This window comes from Mustela lutreola, chromosome 1, assembly GCF_030435805.1.
Source record: "Mustela lutreola isolate mMusLut2 chromosome 1, mMusLut2.pri, whole genome shotgun sequence".
Taxonomy (NCBI): domain Eukaryota; kingdom Metazoa; phylum Chordata; class Mammalia; order Carnivora; family Mustelidae; genus Mustela; species Mustela lutreola.
Window position 1 is genome coordinate 194,083,636 of NC_081290.1, and position 17,741 is coordinate 194,101,376.

A 17,741-nucleotide genomic window follows, 5' to 3' on the forward strand; every position below is an offset into this window, starting at 1 on the left:
TTACTTTGTTTTTAAATTGTTTTTGCTCAATAGCGAATAATTATAAAGATTATTTATAAAGCATTAAATGTGAGGGCTCCTGGGTGGTTCAGTGGGTTAAAGGGTCTGCCTTCGGCTCAGGTCATGGTTCCAGGGTCCTGGGATCGAGCCTTGCCTCAGGCTCCCCGCTCAGCAGGGACTCTGCTTCTCCTTCTCCCTCTGTCCCTCCTCCCAGCTTGTGCGCATGCTCTTGCGTCTCTTTCTCTCAAAGAAATAAAATCTTAAAAAAAAAAAAAGCATTAAGTATGTATAAAACATACAAAAAGAAAAAGCAATAAGCACAGTATACTTCTTGCCTGTCCTGCTGATTCCGCTGTCTGCTCCACCCTTTAAAGGTGAATGTTGACGTTGTCCTGTGCTTGATTTTTTTTCTTTTTATTTTAATGGACACAGGCTGTCTAGCTGTACAGATCCAGAATGCATGCATACTCTGAGTGCTGATGAGGCCGAGCACCTTATCCGTATATGAATTTGAGCTGTCTTGTTCCCTCTTTGTTCTCTAGCTGCACGTGCATGGGATCACACTCTGCATTCTTCCCTGATTGGCCTCCTCTCTTCAGCATCGTTTCTGAGATTCATTCACTCGGTTGCTCGGGACGGTGATTTATAAATTTTCTGGAAGTTATATGCAATGGGCACTGTAAGAAAATCCCAGTTATTTGTCCTTTCTCCTGTTGGTAGACCTCCATCTCCCGGCGTGGGGGTTTGTTTCTGCAGACCGTGTTGCCACATAGCGTGCCGTCTGACGTTTCCCCCGCACCTCGCTTACTGGTAGCTTCTACGGTGGCTGGAATGGAACCGCTAGCTGTTAGGGGATGCGTTCCTTCAACTTGCCCACGTAATACCAGATGGTTAGCTTCAGTAGTTGAACCATGATACACGTCTTCAAGCTCCTTTCCGTCATTTTTATGACCAGACTTTTTAACTTGAGCCAATCAGATGGGTATGAAAGGACATCTCATTGGCATTTTAGACTTGCGTTTTCCTGAGCACTAATGAGGTGGAGCACCTTTTTATATATTTATTGATCATTTCCTCTTCTGAAAGTGCTTATTCAAATCCCTTGTCTATTTTTCTAATTGTTTTTCTTTTTCTTATTGATTTGTAGAGTGTGGTGTTTTTTTTTTTTAAATAAATTCTGTGAACAGTTCCTTTTTTAATTATATTTGCTGCAAAAAGCTTCTCCCAGAAAAGCCTTGTCTTTTCTCCCTCTTAATTTTTTGAATTTTTAGATTTTATTCATTTATTTGACAGAGAGAGAGAGAGAGATCACAAGTAGGCAGAAAGGCAGGCAGAGGTGGGGCTGAGCAGAGAGCCCCATGGGGGGCTCGATCCCAGGATCCTGAGATCATGACCTGAGCCGAAGGCAGAGGTTTAACCCACTGAGCCACCCACGTGCCCCTTTTTTCTCCCTCTTTATGATCAGTTTTGATGATCAGGTGTTCACAGGTTTACTGTGGTTGAGTTTCCTCAGCCTTCTCCATTCTGGACATTGTTTTTGTATGTGTGTGTGAGGAAACCCTCAGGCCGCCGTCTATGTGAGGATCAGTTGGTAATTATGACTTATGAGGGGAGATGGTTTTTCCTCCTTCAGTCTCTGCCAAGGTCAAAGACAGGGCTGTCCTTTAGTTCCTCAGCAGCATGTGGGAGTTTCTTTTATGCTTATTCTTAGGGTGAGGGTAAGCTGGCAGGACCTATTTGATGAGGTGATTTCCTTTCCTTTCTCACATTCGTGGGCCTCTGGTGTTGTCTCTGTCCGCCATGTTCTGTGAGGTCCGGAAAACCCCAAGTCCCCGTTTCGAAGGTTCTACAAGTGCCTTCTCTAGAAAACATACCCATAAGGCTTTCTTTAATTTTCTGGGTTTCTGCCCTCACTAAATTTGTGGCCTCTAAGTATGTCTTACTGTTTTGATAGCTCATCAAGCATTTTAAAAGAATTTCCTCTTTTTTTTTTCTTCCTTTCTAGATGTTTTATTTTATCCAGCATTTTTAGTTGTTTTTAGCAGGAAGGTCCATCAGCATATCTAGTCTGCTATATTGCCAGAAATAGAAGTCTTGGGGCTTTCGTGTTTTCTTAAAAAAATTCTTTCCCTTCCATGGAGCGCCTGGGTGGCTCAGTCAGTTGAGCATCTGACTTTTGGTTTCAGCTCAGGTCATGATCTTGGGATGGTGAGGTCGAGCCCTGTGTCAGGCTCTGTGCCCAGTGCAGAGTCTACTTGTCCCTCTTCTACTGCTCCCCCCCACGAGCTTGCTCTCTCTTTCTCTCTCTCTCTCTCTCTCTCTCAAATAAATGAATAAATAAAATCTTAAGAATAAATTCCTGCCCTTCCTGAAATACAGACATCAAGGAGCAGCCAGATTGCAGAGTCAGGCAGAAGCAGGAGAATCGAAATCACCTTCCTGACCCTTAATCCACGCATTCACCCCCCCCGCCCCCGAGTAATCTAGAATTATGTCAGTGCTGACAGCTTGCCGGTCAGGAACCTTTCCAAACCATACAGAACGGTCTGCCCTCTGTGAGAAGATCAGGGAGGGAAATACATTGAGTGAAGAATGTCTTTCATCTTGCTTGGTTTTATTCTTTATTTCAAGGAAAGATAGCAATCCCATGGCTCTTTAAAACCCTATTTCTATCATTTTTTAAGATTTTCTTATGGACCATGACAATGGAGCCAGGCTCTAGAGCTCTCTGAAAAGCTCTGGTTTCAGAAACCAGAAACGGCCAAGGAGAATTTGAGGCAGGCGATGGCCTCCCAACCCACAAGGCTATCCTTGTCTCGTTACTCACATCACATTCATACACTGATACGTAAGCAAGCTAACTCATCAACACTAGCAGTGGAAAGAAGGAGCTAACTTGACTCAGCATCCTTTGTCACCTGTTGCCTGGGTTCCTTTTGCCTTGGGAGCATGTGAGCCCTTATCCATTAACTTGTCTGATAGATTTTTTTTTTTTTTAATAAGCATAGATCATGATTAAGAGACTGGGTTTTGAGGTTGAACATGCCTGAGTTCAAGTTTCAAGCTTGCAGCTTGTGGGCCGTTTAGCGTTAGGCAGATCTTAGGTGCTATACTTGCTTTCAACGGCACTGCCTGAAAAATGATGATCGTCACCGCTTCGTAATATGGATATGAGAGTTAAATGAGGTAATGCAACTGAAGGCTTAGCATGACGTCTGACACAATATGCTTCCAATGCATTCTTATTAATAGTTGCAAGGAGTTAAAAAAAAAATAGGTAAAGAGTTAAAACCAAAGAATTTAAAAAGTGATTTGATTCTCATGGAATATCGGAAACTTTGATGCAGGTTTTATGTGCTGTCTGTGATCAGAGCAGTCCGTGGGGCAGTATGAAAACAGTCTCATCTACCTAGAGTACTCTAAATGACATTTGTCCCAGGAGCTGGTGTCACTGGTCTCGGGAGGCCCTTTGAATGAATTATCTGGGTTGTAAAGAGAACTTCAGCTTCCCCACAATGTCTTTTGGTGCCGGTATATAACTAAAGATGTGTTCAGAAGTCTCGAAAGCATTTCGGTGTTGTCTAGCCTAGGGGCTGTGGATGGAGGAGGGAAAGTCCATAGCCCCAAACTGCTTTGGGAGGACGTCTCTAAAAGCTCTGGACCCCATAGAGAGTGCTTCTGCTGGACCATCTGGACACTGGAGGGAGACTGCAGTATTTTAGTTCGGTTTGAATAAGGCCACTTCAGTTAACCACTTGCGAATAGTGCCTACTGCATACAGTCCCTCCTAAGTCAGCCTCCTAAGTCAGTGGACCTGAGCGCGATGCACAGTGCCTGCCTCCATAGAGTGTGCCGTCTAAAAAAAGGAAGGCGGGTAATAAACGCATAATTGCAGATACAGTGAGTATCCCCGTTGGGGCTCTTTCATTCCAGTTTTTCTTGACCGTCACCTTGGAGGGCTGGGTGTAGATGGTGTACGTACAGCACGTACGGATGTCTGCAGATGACTGCTTTGAGGCAGGTTTCGGGGTAAAGGCTTAATATGGTTCAGTTGAAGGTTGTTATTTCATAATTAATCTCCTCTTTGTTTGTTCTCACCCATCCGCATTACTGACCCAGATAGTCTGTAATCTAGTGGACGACAAAAAGAAAAAAAAAACCACACAGCCAGGGAGGTTGCTGGGGCTGGAACACAGTGGGCCCAGCCTGGAGGATTTTAAGAGTGAATTGTATGTTCTCGTTGGGGTTGACAGTGTCCGTGCCTCCTCCCTTTGATGTTCTGCCAGTTCTGAGTCTTCTTAGAGCCTGTATTGGTGATAAAACATTGCCTAGATTCAACACTGGGCCTTGCAGCCACCTTAAAAGGATGCTGGGGCCCCAGGTGATGGGGGTGCTGCGGGGTCACCCTAAGCTGCTGCCTCACCACGCACTCCAGAAGTGGTGGCGAAGCACTTTACCCAGCAGGGGAAGGAACTGTGTGTTCTGTGTGCTCTGAGCGGCTCAGGGCTCTCAGGATCTCACCCCGGAGCTTGCCCCGCCTTGCCCTCGCTGGGCAGAGAGTGAAAGGATTCCACTTAAGGTGGCCTTGAGCAGCTCGCCTTTGGACACCCAGGCACTAACCCTCTCCCCAGGCTTCAGGTCTGCAGGGCTTTGGGTTCCCGAGGTTAGCTGAGGGCCTGGGGTCAGCTCTCCTCCCCACCCGCCCCCCACCGGGTGTGGCATTTTAACCCTTGGATGGATGCTGGGGAAGTGCCCGCCTTCCGCTGTTCCTGCCCCTCTCCTCTTCCTTCCCGGGAGTCACGGGAGTCACGTTGCTCGTTGCTCGCTCACTCGCTCACTCACCCACCCTCTCCCTGACTTTCTGTCCCATCCCGGGACAAAACATGTGCTGTGTCTTTAAATGGGCGGAAGTGGCTGGCAGTGCTTTGCTGGGGTACTGCATTGATGAGGAGATTATATGGAGCTGCGGGAGCTGCCGCTGCCGCCTGGGGGAAGAGAGGTGCAGGTTCTGCTTGCTTCTCGCTCTCCTGCCGGGCTCTCCTCGGGTCCTTGCCCCGAGGCTGCCCTGAGCTGGCGGGAGGCGAGGGTGGGTGGGTGGCCAGCCAGCCTGCCTGTTGACAGCCCCTCCGGGCTTGTTTTGCAGCCTGGCCAGCGTGGCCTGTCCCCATCAGGAGCTGGCAGCGGCAGCCACAGCTCGGGCAGGCGGCTCCAGCCCGGGGCTGGATTTGCAGAAGCTGCCCTTGGCCTCCGAGCCCAGCGTGCAGGGGTCCTTCTGGCCGGCGCTTGCTCTCCCTCTTTCCCTGTCTTCTTTCTCTCTCTGTGTTCAAGTCACATTACATGGGATTCTGTTCTTTGGGGACTTCGTCATCTTTTCAAATATGTCCTGGGACCTCCGGAGCTGTCACGGGGATGCTAAGGACACGGTCAGTGGATTCTCGTGCCTGTACTAATGAAAGGATTCAAGCTCTCCTGGTAAGTAGAGGAGGGATACGGCACCTTCCTCTTCGTCATCGTCATCGTTCTTCAACCAGGTCCTTGTCCATGTCCACCCCACCCCCACCAGCACCTCTGCATCCTTAGGAGGTCTCCTTCACACGGATGGCCCTCGAGGGGTCCGAGGTCAGTGGGGGGCGCACACTCTGCAAAGTTGGGTCACTCTCTCCGGCTTACCCTTGCTTCTGCACTGCTGCAGTGTTTTCTGCCAGCATCTTCTTGGGGGAAGGGTCTGGTGGAAGTTAGGGGGTGGGGGCCGTGGAGAGAAAGTACAGCTGCAGAGAGTCTCCAACTTTGAGGGACCTTGTACAGAGGGAACTTGGTAGAGAAGGGACCCTTGCATGAGGGCCGGGGGGGTCATCTTGGGCTGGAGATGGGTGCGGCGGTACCCCTCCCAGCCCAACAGACATCACCAGGGGCCGTGCTCACCCTGCTCCTTAGGGTACCCTCATCCTGGGAGGCAGGCTCTGATTGCCTGGAGGCTTGTCTCTGAGGAGACTGTCATGAGGGCCAGGTTCCCACCTCTGGCATGCCTGGCCTCCCACCTCCACCCCCGTGCCCACCACTGCCTGCCCACCAAGGGGTGCGCGTGCGTGCGCACACACACACACACACCTTGGGGCTCTGTCGATGCCTCTTCCGGGGCCTGATGTTGGCATATTAAAGCCTCTTCGTGCCTGACGTGTGTGAGGTTGCTGTCTGGTGGCCACAGACGTAGTCAGAGTATTTTTACCTTCCATTTTAAAAATAAAACCCTCACCTCTCCCTTTTCTCCTTTGAATCGGGTGGGTGGGTGAATCGGCTTTTTATCTGCTTGAGAAATTGGACCTTTTACCTGGAAAACTTTGTCATGGTACTCCCTGCAGGGTGACGCGTGCAGCTCAGAGGAGGAAGGCTCTCCGGGCTGGGGGTGGGGGGGCGGAGGGAGGTGGTGGGCAGGCGCTTTCTCTCCTTGAGGACAGTGGAGGCCCGGAGGAGGAGAGTTTGGGAGAGTTCCCTGCAGGGATGCGCCCTGCCTTCCTTGCCTCTGGGAGCCGCCCACCCGCAGTCCCTCTGCGGTGGGACCGTGGGAGGTGATCTCTCTGGGTTGGGAGGTTGATTTTTAGAGTCAGGGTAGGAATCGGGAAGTTTAGTCCATGGGGTCCTAACCCGGCTCTGGGATACATCAGGCTTTCCAGAAACCCCTGCTGACCCTAGGTTAAGGTCTGACAGAATTAGTCTAGTCCAGTCCTCCTCCTTTAGGCAAGAGGGTTAAGGGAGGAGCTCGTTCTTGTGAGCTTAACTCTTAAAAACTGAGGTCCTGAGGCATGGTCACCATCAGGGACCCCCGCCCCCCAAGCCTGTACCTTCTCTTCAGGATCTGCTGTCACTCCCTCTTATGTTTAACTCTTGTACTGGAAACCCCCCTCCAAGGCGGAGGAAATGAGGGAGAGGGACTGCAGTGGCCTTACCGCTTTCTTGGGGCCAGGTTCCTTATTCCTTCAGGGTTGGTTGGAAGGGATCGGCAGAATCTGTAGTCACTGAGAATTCCAGGCCCAGTCGGCAGCATTTAGAGGCGCCTCTTTATTCCTGGGCCTGTAACTTGGGTGAGGCCTCCGGGAAAGGCCCAGGTCCTGCTGGGTGAGTGGGGACACTGGGTTCACGATTGGAAATCACTTCACGTCCTTCCCTGCCCCTGCTGTCCGCATGGTCGAGTTGGGACTGAGGAATGCTTAGCCGTCTCTGCTGAGGAGACATCACTTTAGTACAGAATGCTTCTCTGCTCAGCCTGGGTTGGTCCCTCAGGGACATGCAGAGATCAGTGTCTTTAAAAATCTGCCTTGAGTAACCCTTGCTACATTTCAGCAGACTAGGGTGATGCTGGGAACTGGAACTGGGATAACCTTGTCCCTTCCAGCCAAATAAAATACTACAAGGATGGGGAGGTTTGGCCATTGATGCCTGGACAGTGTTAGGCCCTGTGAGTCACTATTTCCTTAGGTGTAAATATACTGGTCCGTGTTGGCCCAGCGGCCAGGCTCGCGTGTGTGTGTGAGTGTTTGGGCTTGCGTGTGGCTCCCTTTCGTGGTAGCCCATGCCCGGGACCTCTCCTCTGTCCACAGGGAGACCTGGTAGGAACAAGGTGACCAAACAGCTTGGCTACCTTGTTCTTGGTGACGTTATCTGCATATGGAAGAGGATGGAATTAACTACCTTCCTAGTGTTTGCGTCATTTCTAGAAACATTTCTGGAACACCAGCTATGTGTTAGTGGTGTAAAAAATGATGATAATGATGGGGTGCCTGGGTGGCTCAGTTGGTTAGGTGCCTGACTCTTGATCTCAGCACAGGTCTTGATCTCATGGTCATGAGTTCAAGCCCTACCTTAGGCTCCACACACACACACACTCACACACACGAGATATAAATGCTGATAACGCTGATAATCACAGTAGTAACGGCAGCTGACATTCACTGAGTGCTCACTACACGTCAAGGACCACACGAGGCACTTCATAGGTGTTAAGTCCTGCAGAGCTCACAGCGTTGTGCTTTAGGTCGTCATTTTACAGGGCGAGCCGTCTGAGACAAGGGGCCGGTGTACAGTCAGGCATTGGATTTGTGGGTCATTTTCCCTTGGGATTCCCCTGTTCTTGTTGCTCTTCTGTGGTGCACTTTTCTCAGCAGGTAACGACATCATAGACTGACTTTTCTCTCCTCGCCGCCCCCATGCCTTGCGGTCTCTTTGCCTTGTATTTATTTTGTTAGTTAGACTTTTAAAAGTGTAAGGAAGGGCAGCATCTTAGTCAGTCTTTACTACAGGCCCACGAAGCAGCTGGCGTCTGTATTTGAGAGCTGGGGAAACTGAGGTACAGAGTGCTAAAGGGTTTGGGCTAAATTCCTGCAGCCAGTTAGTGAAGAAGGCAGTAGGCTGCGCTCTTCTTACTTGAATCCTACTTCAGTTTGCGACAACAGGGGTGTCTGCGTTGGACCTGCCTTCCCAGAGGACAGGGGCAAGGTCTGCACGTCTGCTCTTACTCCATCCTTTCAATCTGCACATGTGGTTATTTTCACAGTCCTGTGCTTAGGCATCGTGGGGTTAAAAAAATGTAAAAGGTACTGCCTCTCACTTCCAGGGGATTGGTAGCTTCACTGAGAGAATGAGACCCAACCCCTTTACACACACACTCCCATCCCCCCCCCCCCCCAAGGCAGTCAGTAAATGCTAAGGGACAGATTCATGTAATTAGCAGCACGCTCTCTAGAAATTCAGAGGAGGCTGGAATTCGTTGCATCAGGGGTAGCAAAGACACTTTCTGGAATCATTGGAACTTGAGTGGGGGCATGAAGGCTGGCCAGCGTTAGGTAAGTAGAGCCCATCCTTTGTATAGCGCTAACACCCCCCTCAGGGTGTTGGGGGTTATCACAGGGGATGCTTTTGGGTGATGCGGATCAAGGTACGTGTCTGTGATTGACAAGTGGTGGGACGGTGAGGGGGAAATCTTCCCACTGTTCAGCCTCCCTTCTCAAAAGATGATCCTGTGGTTCTGTCTCCTGGGAATTTGGTGCACAAGGTAAGGGCAGAGGACAGAGAGAGAGAGAGAGAGGAGGTGGTCCATGGAAACAGAGGACTGCCAAAGAGTCATCGTGACTCTGGAACATATGCAATTTGGAGGCCATAAGATGTTTTAAAAGAACAATTCAGGGATGCCTGGGTGGCTCCGTCAGTTAAGCTAAGTATCTGCCTTTGGCTCAGTCCTGGGACCAAGTCCTGCATGGCTTGGTGGGGAGCCCGCTTGTCCCCCTGCCGGATACTCCCCCTGCTTGTGCTGCTCTCTCTCACTCTCGCTCTCTCCGACAAATAAATAAAATCTTAAAAAAAAAAAAGTCAAAGAACAATTCAGTCCTCCTTAGCTTCTCCATGGTTATCATTTATTTATTTATTTTGGGGCGGGTGTGCAATGCAAAGATATCCCGAATTCCTAGGGCTTCAGAACCTCAAACGCCAAGATCTCCCGTTTTGTGGGGCTGCGCCATGGACAGATTATTTTGGCCCCCACAGGACTAGGCAGACTGTAGAGACATCTGTCTGGATTCTCCATCCTTGTGCTCCTGGGCTTCACATCTGTTGGGGTTGGTGGGTGCTGGAGGCTCGGGCAGACCCTCAGGAAAATCAATGTGCTGCTGGAATCCGGTTCCGGGAAAACAGAGTAAAGAGGCCTGGGTTCTTGACACATAGAAGGGAGAGGCATTTCTGTGGCCAGGCTGTGGTCCCTAGAGGAGAGGAATTTTGAGCTTCTCTTTGTGTTTGAGTGGGTGAGTGAGGATTCGTGCTACTTTCACACTGTTTATTTAAGACTATGAGTGCTGTGTAAAGGAACCTGCTCGCTTATGTCCTCACCAGTAGCTGGGACAGAAATTCATTTTTGCATTCCTCCATGGCTCTTGGAGACTCATGGTCGGCCATGTTTCATCACCTACCGGAAGTCCATCGTCTCCTGTGTTTTTCTTCCCCCCCTTCAGATCTGTTAATGCGTGAAACACTTTCATGAAAGAAGAAATGGGTGAGGTTCCAAGCGAGAATTTAAATTAGACATAAGGAAAAAGTTCGGAATTTCTCCCTCTGGAGCGTCAAGATCAGGTCAGATCATTTATGTTGGGAGGTTCTTTCATGAGAAATTTTCTCTAGAGATGGAGGAAGGCATGGCCTCCTTGAGAGCCAGGCTTCCCAGTGACTCAGACGTCTACCAGGAGGTGAGCTGCAGTGAGGGTTGGGGTCTTTCAGTAGCTCCAGATTCTGGAGGCCACCTTGGGAATCTGAACCTTGTCACCACCTCCTTACTTGCTGGTGGCCTTGGTAGGAGACTTCTGTTTGCTTTGAGGGGTAGCTATTTTGAAAGTGGGAATAAATGACAGCACTGGGCAGATGAGTTGGGCTCTCTGCTTTCTTTCCACGAATGGTTTAGAGAAAGGCTGTTGCCCGCAGAGAGCGGTGGCTTGTGATGTGGGGGCTTGGGATGCTTCTTTAGCCAGCAGGAAACACTGAACCAGTGGGTTAAGACTCTGCCTTCGGCTCAGGTCATGATCCCAGGGTCCTGAGATGGAGCCCCGCATCGGGCTCTCTGCTCAGCAGGAAGCCTTCTTCCCTCTATCTCTCTGCCTGCCTCTCTGCCTACTTGTGATGTCTCTCTCTCTCTCTCTCTCTCTGTCAAATAAATAAATAAAATATTTTTTAAAAAGAAAATATTAAATACTCATTCACAGACATCCCCCAGCAGACACCCTCTCTGGCTAACAATGCAAGATTAACTTTATGATTCGGTGGGATGGGAACTGGGAGTTTTCCCATGGTCTGTTAAATCCAGGGCTCTGAGTGCTGGTCACCTAAGCATTGAAATCCCATGAGTGATCAGGATGGCTCTGGGTAGTGACTGGATCTTTTGACTTTAAAGATTTAAAAAAAAAAAAAAAAAAAAGAAGTCCTACCTCCTATCCAGGTCTGTACTTTGGGAGCTGTCCCTGGCTTGAGATAAGCGGCTGTCACCATGGTTTTTTGTGGTTCTGGTCACCATCATTATTACTTTAAGACGAAAGAAATTTACTCTATTAGAATGTGAGGTGGTTGGCAGAGACTGTGTCAGAATAAATCACATGATGGGTATGGCAATCCACTGCCCCGCCCCCGTCCCTCCCTATCCCTGTCCCGTACTCCCGCCTGCTTCTCTGTGGGTTTGCCTTCTGAGGTTTCAGCTACCTATGGCCAACTGTGGTGTGGAGGCAGGTGCCCCTCCTGCTGGATCCTCAGAGAGTCAGTAGTAGCCCAGCGCTATGCCATCCTGCCTCCAGCGTTCACTTCATTTCATCTCGCCACGTAGACATTTTATCATCTCACCTCACCACAAGAAGGGTGAGTACAGGCGCGCCTGGGTGGCTCAGTGGGTTAAGCCTCTGCCTTCGACTCAGGTCATGGTCTCAGGGTCCTGGGATTGAGCTCCGCCTTGGGCTCTCTGCTCTGCAGGAAGCCTGCTTCCCCTTACCCCTGCCCTCTGCTTACTTGTGATCTCTTTCTCTCTCTCTCCCTCTCTTTCTCTGTCAAATAAATAAATAAATCTTAAAAAAAAGAAAAGAAAAAGAAAAAAAGAAGGACGAGTACAGTGAAATGAGCTATTGTGACCAAGAGAGAGACCACAGTCACGTAGCTTTTATGGCAGTGTGAGTGTTCTCTTATTATCATTGTGAAACTCTTACTGTGCCTGATTTATTAATTAAACTTTATCATAGGTGTGTATGTACAAGAGAAGGGATAGTGTGTATATGTATAGGGTTTGGTAGTACCTGTGGTTGTGGGTGGCCACTGGGGGTCTTTGAATGGGTCCCCCACACATGAGGGGTACCCCTGTGCCTGAGGGTCTCTGTTCTGGCTAGAAACCCTTCCTCCTGGCCATTATGAGACTTACTGCCATTGAATTTTATTGCTGAAAGAGATGATTTAGGGTTTCTCATGAAAAAACATGGAGAGGAATGCTTCTAATCCCTTGTCTAGAAGTCTGGACATATGTTTCCTAAATGAGTTAAGATGAAAGGATAGGTTAACTAGATTTTGCTAGGTGTTTTTCTTTTTTTTTTTTAAAGATTTTATTTATTTATCAGAGAGAGAGAGGGGGAGAGAGCGAGCACAGGCAGACAGAATGGCAGGCAGAGGCAGAGGGAGAAGCAGGCTCCCTGCTGAGCAAGGAGCCCGATGTGGGATTCGATCCCAGGACGCTGGGATCATGACCCGAGCCGAAGGCAGCTGCTTAACCAACTGAGCCACCCAGGCGTCCCTTGCTAGGTGTTTTTATGTTTACTTACCTTTAACGTCCTTCTTTGGTTTATGTTTGCATAAAGATGTTGAATTAAACTGGATAGGCTTGGTTATACTATGATAGCAGCTGCTCCCCCCTGCCCCCCGCGCAGACTCAGTTGCTCAACTCACAGTAAGTTAGCTCTTGAGCATGGCCCTGCCCCCCGCCCCCCCACCCCCCGCAAGACTTCCAGGGATCCTCTGTGAGGCACGGGGCATGGCAAGTGGCTCCGTGATCCAGGTTATAAGAATCTCCTGGACCCTCCTCCATAGTCATCATAGAGGTCAGGAGAGCCTGGCCCCTCAGGGCTTCTCCTTGGAAGCAGGCACGCTGTCATTGCCCTTCAGCACTATCATGTGGCCCTGCCTGACCACAGGGAGTCTGGGAACCAGGAGGCTTCTGAAGGGCAGAGGAGGAGAGGAGAACCAGGAGTCTCGTTCAGCACCAGTCATGGGGACGACAGCTGCTTTTCTGGAAGCGGGGCTCTGGGCGTTCTCGCCTTCTTAAAACCCGATGGCGATTTTCTTACTGCCTGTGGAATAAAGGTATGGATTTGAACTGTCACGGAAGACGTTGTGCAACCTTAGGCCAGCGGTCAGCAAGCAACAGCCAGGGTTGGGGCGGGGTGGGGGGATGGGACCCAAGTTCAGCTCCCTGCCTGCTTTAGTACAGCTATGTATGTTTTGTGGTTTTTGGTTTTTACATTTTTAAGTGGTTGTGAGAAAAGAAGGGTCATATTTCATGACATGTGAACATTGTACAAAATTAAGGTGTCAGTGCCCGTAAGTAAAGTTTCATTGATCCACAGTCACACTCATTTGTGGATGGCATTGTCTGTGGCTGCTTTCATGATCCAGGGTCAGAGCTGAGCAGTTGTGACACAGACCTGTGGCCCCCAAAGATAAAATATTTATTATTTATTATCTAGCCCTAGACGAAGTTTACTTAGATAAAGATGCCTCTCGAATGCAACAAATTGATGTTTTTGCTCCATGCTTTGTCTCCTTCTAAGCACTATAATAGTGATCCTGATGATAAGGACATCAATAGTAGTAGCTAAAACTTAACATGACAGTTGACTATATCACATATATATCTTAAATGTTTTCTATGGATTAACTCCTAGCAGTCTTCTGAGCTATATATTATTATGGTGTGGATTTTACCAAGTAGTAAACTGAAGCACAGAGAGGTTAAGTAATTAGCCTCAGGTCACATAGCCCCAAAGTGTGACTCCAGAGTTCACACTCCTTTTTTTTTTTTTAAAGATTCTATTTATTTTATTTTGACAGACAGAGAGATCACAAGCAGGCAGAGAGGCAGGCAGAGGGAGAGGAAGGGAAGCAGGCTCCCTGCTGAGCAGAGAGCCCAACGAGGGGCTCTATCCCAGGACCCTGAGATCATGACCTGAGCTGAAGGCAGAGGCTTTAACCCACTGAGCCACCCAGGTACCCCCAGAGTTCACATTCTTAACCACTGCAGGTGTAAAGCAATTGGAAGACAGGTCTTTGCCCATGAGAAGAGAGAAGACAAATACCCATGAAAAGTCAGATAATTTATGGAGGAGAAAAAAGTCAGGTAATTTATGGAGGCATTTAATGAATACAGATTATAACTACAAAGGTGGACAAGAACAGAGGACGAGAGCAACATAAATGGAAAAGGGCTTGAACGGAGGGGGTGGGACGTAGCTAGGTCTTTGAGGATGGAAGCCACTGAGATCTCAAGAGAGTTTAGAGGGGTCTCTGAGGCAGGGAAGAAGCAAGAGCTAGACCACAGCAACCGGAGCGAGGCACTGATGGGAGGAGAGAGAGCTGCGTGTTCTGGTCAGAACAGAGGGGTGTGCAGAGTTCACGGGGTGTAAGACAGGTTTCACATACGGACAGCCTCACGGGTAAGGCAGGGTGAGTGCGGTTGCTGGACCAGCTGTGTGAAGCCCTTGGGCTCAGAATGTCCAGAGAGGGAGATGTGTTTCCCAGCTTGGTGGGCAAGATGTTTGGGTGGGGAGGGGGGCGAACTGGAGCACAAGTGCTTGGCTTTTGGGAGCACACAAGAATCGGGTTACAAATTATAACCGTGTTTCTGTGAGCCAGCCAGCCTGCCTTCCTTATCTCATGAAATGGGAAAGGTGGTATTTATCCCATCTTACAGATAAGGAAACTGAGTCTCAAAGAGGTTTAGGTAACAGGTTCAAGACCTCATGGTTAATGGCAGAACTGGGGTGAAATTGAAATGTCTGCCTCTAAAGCCTGTGCCCTTAACCTCTACACTACCGGAGTCCTTGACTGCGTGAGGAAAGGGGTGTTTATTTGGTGGGAGTTTGGAGCTGGAAACCTAGCCATTCAGAAAGGGTTTGGCGTGGAGGTGGGGCAGTCTTCTGGGGAGTGGTGCTCTCTGGGTCAGGTGCTGTGTGGGAGACTAGTTCTGCTGTGGACTCTCCCCTGTGCTGAGCCCTGTCCCTGGTCATCGCTGATGGGGTGGCTTCACTTTGGGGCTGGGTCAGGGCTTATTTAAAAAACAAACTAAGAGACAAAAAAAAAAAAAAAAAAAACCTGGTAAAAAATAAAATTGTGAAATGGACCCTACCTCGAAAAGAAAGCATATAATATATCTGTGCAGCTTAAAGGAGAATGAAGAAATAAATAAAGGAGAGTGGAACACTGCTCACCATCCAATTAAGCATTTTAACCATACCGAAATATTTGAAAGCCCTTCAGTTTGTCTGTTTGTTTTGTAAGATTTATGAAAACATTCAACGGCTGGGACGTCAGGTCCCAGAAAATGCAGATCTTGGGAACTGAGTGAACTGAGCAATGATGGGGCTCCGGAGTCTGGGCCCCATGCCCCTTCCCCACGGAGTGGGCAGGTCGTGCCTCTCAGGTCACATCTCCTTGTTCTAATGCTGACACGAATGGCTGCTCCATCACCGGGGAGGGGGGCTCCCTCCTTTTAGCTATGTGGGGGACCCTAAGGGACAGGTGCGGGTGGTTCTGCTCCATTCTAGTTGCGGGATGCTAGGTGAGTTACCTATTCTGCCAAGCCTTGATTTTCTCATCTATAAAATGGGGCTAATCATGCCTGCCTTGGAGGGCTCTTGTAGGGATTGGGAGGATTAATGGAGACAAATCCTGGGAAGGTACTGAGGAGGAGGCCCGGCACGTTTGTAACCACCTTATAGATGTTACGCCGCTATTAACGTTTTCATTGTCTTGTGTTTGACGTTGAAGGAGAGGGTGGTTATAGCCTTGCTCTCCACATACTGAAAATCCGCAGTTGTTACTCATGCCCTGGATAGATAAAGAAAACTCTGATCCTTATCTTCCTTAGAGTAGCCAGGAAGGATAGTCTTAGGCCACAGTCACTCAGTTTTACTCCTTTCAGCTTAATAGCCTCCCAGATAGGTTTTAGTCTCATTGCTGGAACTCTCCTGTCTTCTGTCTCCCCATGGGTATGGTCACTCGGTCACTTAGCTGGAGCCTGGAACATGTTCTATCTCCAACCCAGTGTGTGACCTTCGGCAAGACACCAGTGTCTTCATCTCTGAGATGACAGCTGAGATTAGAGCAGCAGATACTTTTCTCTTTCAAAACCCCCATGAACTTCAGGCTGGAGATCTCTGGAGTGTCGGACCCTTCTGTATTCTCCTCAAGTTCCCACTGGATTCTTTCTGTCTCCTTCTGGAGCACACACTCCCCTGGTGATAGGAACCGGTCCTGGCCTTGGGGTGGAGGTGGGGGTTGGCCCCAGGAGTGGGGAAGCCAGACCTGGACACCCTTCTCGGTAGGGTCTCACCAGCACCGCCTGTTACAGGAAAATTCCACAGAGGGACTCACATACCTCTTCTGCTGTAGTGCAAATAGATTTATCTTCCAGTTAAGAGCTTTTTTTGGACCCATTCTCCCGAGACTGGGAGCCTTGCTGTTTCATAATAGCTTCCCTGCAGCGACCTCAACTTTTTATGCCTTACTGGGTGGCCGTAGTTGGTATCCGGTGGCATTAGGACATGACATGCAAAATCCCTTTGTTTTCCAGAGGCTCAACTTGACAGACCTCAGGATGCAAATTTGGGGAACTCTTGACCTTTGGGCTTTTTGAAGGTGATCTGCCCTGCTGGGCTCTGCACATTATTATTGTTTGTTTGTTTTTTTAGCCCATCTTTTTGGTTTAAAGTGTACCTTTTTAAAAAATACATTTATGTATTTAGCCTCTGTTGACTCTGGCTTGTTTGAATGACTTTTTTTTTAACCCTCTGGTTTCATGAGCCAAGTGTTTCTCCTTCACGTTCTTGCATTCTATGATGTCAACAGAGTCAATCTGTATGTACTCTTGGGAGGTGCACTGGTAAGAGGTGCCAGCCGCTGCCATTCTACCGTTGAGTGGTCTTTGCAGGAACTGTGACCTTTAGCAGCTGCGGTGATGGCGCTCCTTTTACGGAGTCTGGACCTAGAGCAGGACTCCGTTCTCTCAAAGGCTGAGGCTGTTGCAGATAGAGATATAGAACTGGTTTTCTTGTGGGTTTTTGTTTGTTTCTTTTGTTTTGTTTTGCTTTTTAAGATTTATTTATTTATTTTAGAGTGGGGGAGGGGCCACGGGAGAGGGAGAGAAAGACTCTCAAGGGGACTCCGTGCTGAGCGTGGAGCCAGGTGCAGGGCTCAGTCTCATGACCCTGAGATCACAGCCTGAGCTGAAACCAAGAGTCAGTCGCTTCACGGACTGAGCCACTCAGCACTCAGGTGCCCTGGTTTTTCTTGTTTGCAGCAGCCTTCCCTTCTTTCTCTGGCTAAATTCTCCAAAGTATAATTCTAGGCATCAGGACTACCTTGATGCCAGCTGTTTGCACTAAACAGAATGAGTAATTGCCCCCAGTCACAAAAGACGTCTTCACACTGGTGCTGGGAGAAGGACTGTTTGCTCCAGGTCTGCCCCCCTCTCAGTTTCCTCACTGCCTGAAGGGGCTCAGCTCCTTGAACTCATGGCGCAGAAAGCACATCTGTGATAGTCTGCCAACAGCCTTCTCTTCCCATCCTCCTGTCCTAGTCATTCAAGTTGGAAGCTTTGGAGCTTTTGTTTTGTTTTGTTTTCCCCTTGCTCTTGTCATTGTCCACATGGTGCGTTCTGTCTTTGCAGTGTCTCTGATTTGTCCTCTGCCCTTTCCCTTCTGGCTTACTGCCACTGTCTGAATTCATAACCTGCCATGTCTTGCTTGGTCTGTTGCAGTAGCCACCTGGCTGGTCTCCTCCTCTTCTTCTTTTTCTTTTTTAAACTTTCTTAAAATATAATTCATGTGCCACACAACTCATTTCAAGTGTACAACTCAGTGGGTTTTAGTATATTCAGAATATGTGCAACCATCACCGCAATTTGAGAACATCTTCATCATCTCAGAAGGAAACCCCATCTGTGCCTTTTAGCCAAGACAAGAGCT

The 17,741-nt window shown here is 48.9% G+C and overlaps 1 protein-coding gene across 13 annotated transcripts in view; it reads left to right on the top strand.

Annotated features, from left to right (window-relative positions):
* Nucleotides 1-17,741, top strand: part of GRAMD1B (GRAM domain containing 1B) — a 242,751-nt gene that overhangs the window by 141,226 nt on the left and 83,784 nt on the right. Inside the window, exons 1-2 of one of the 13 annotated variants that reach the window (XM_059183495.1) lie at nt 3,884-3,900; nt 5,144-5,472. The exons of 10 other annotated variants lie outside the window; for them this stretch is intronic. In XM_059183495.1, the coding sequence (XP_059039478.1) occupies nt 5,450-5,472 (23 nt within the window). In that variant the 5' untranslated portion in view covers nt 3,884-3,900; nt 5,144-5,449. Of the gene's footprint in view, nt 1-3,875; nt 3,901-4,677; nt 5,473-17,741 lie in introns of those variants that run through there. 2 more of the 13 variants (XM_059183520.1, XM_059183493.1) reach the window with 2 other exon arrangements.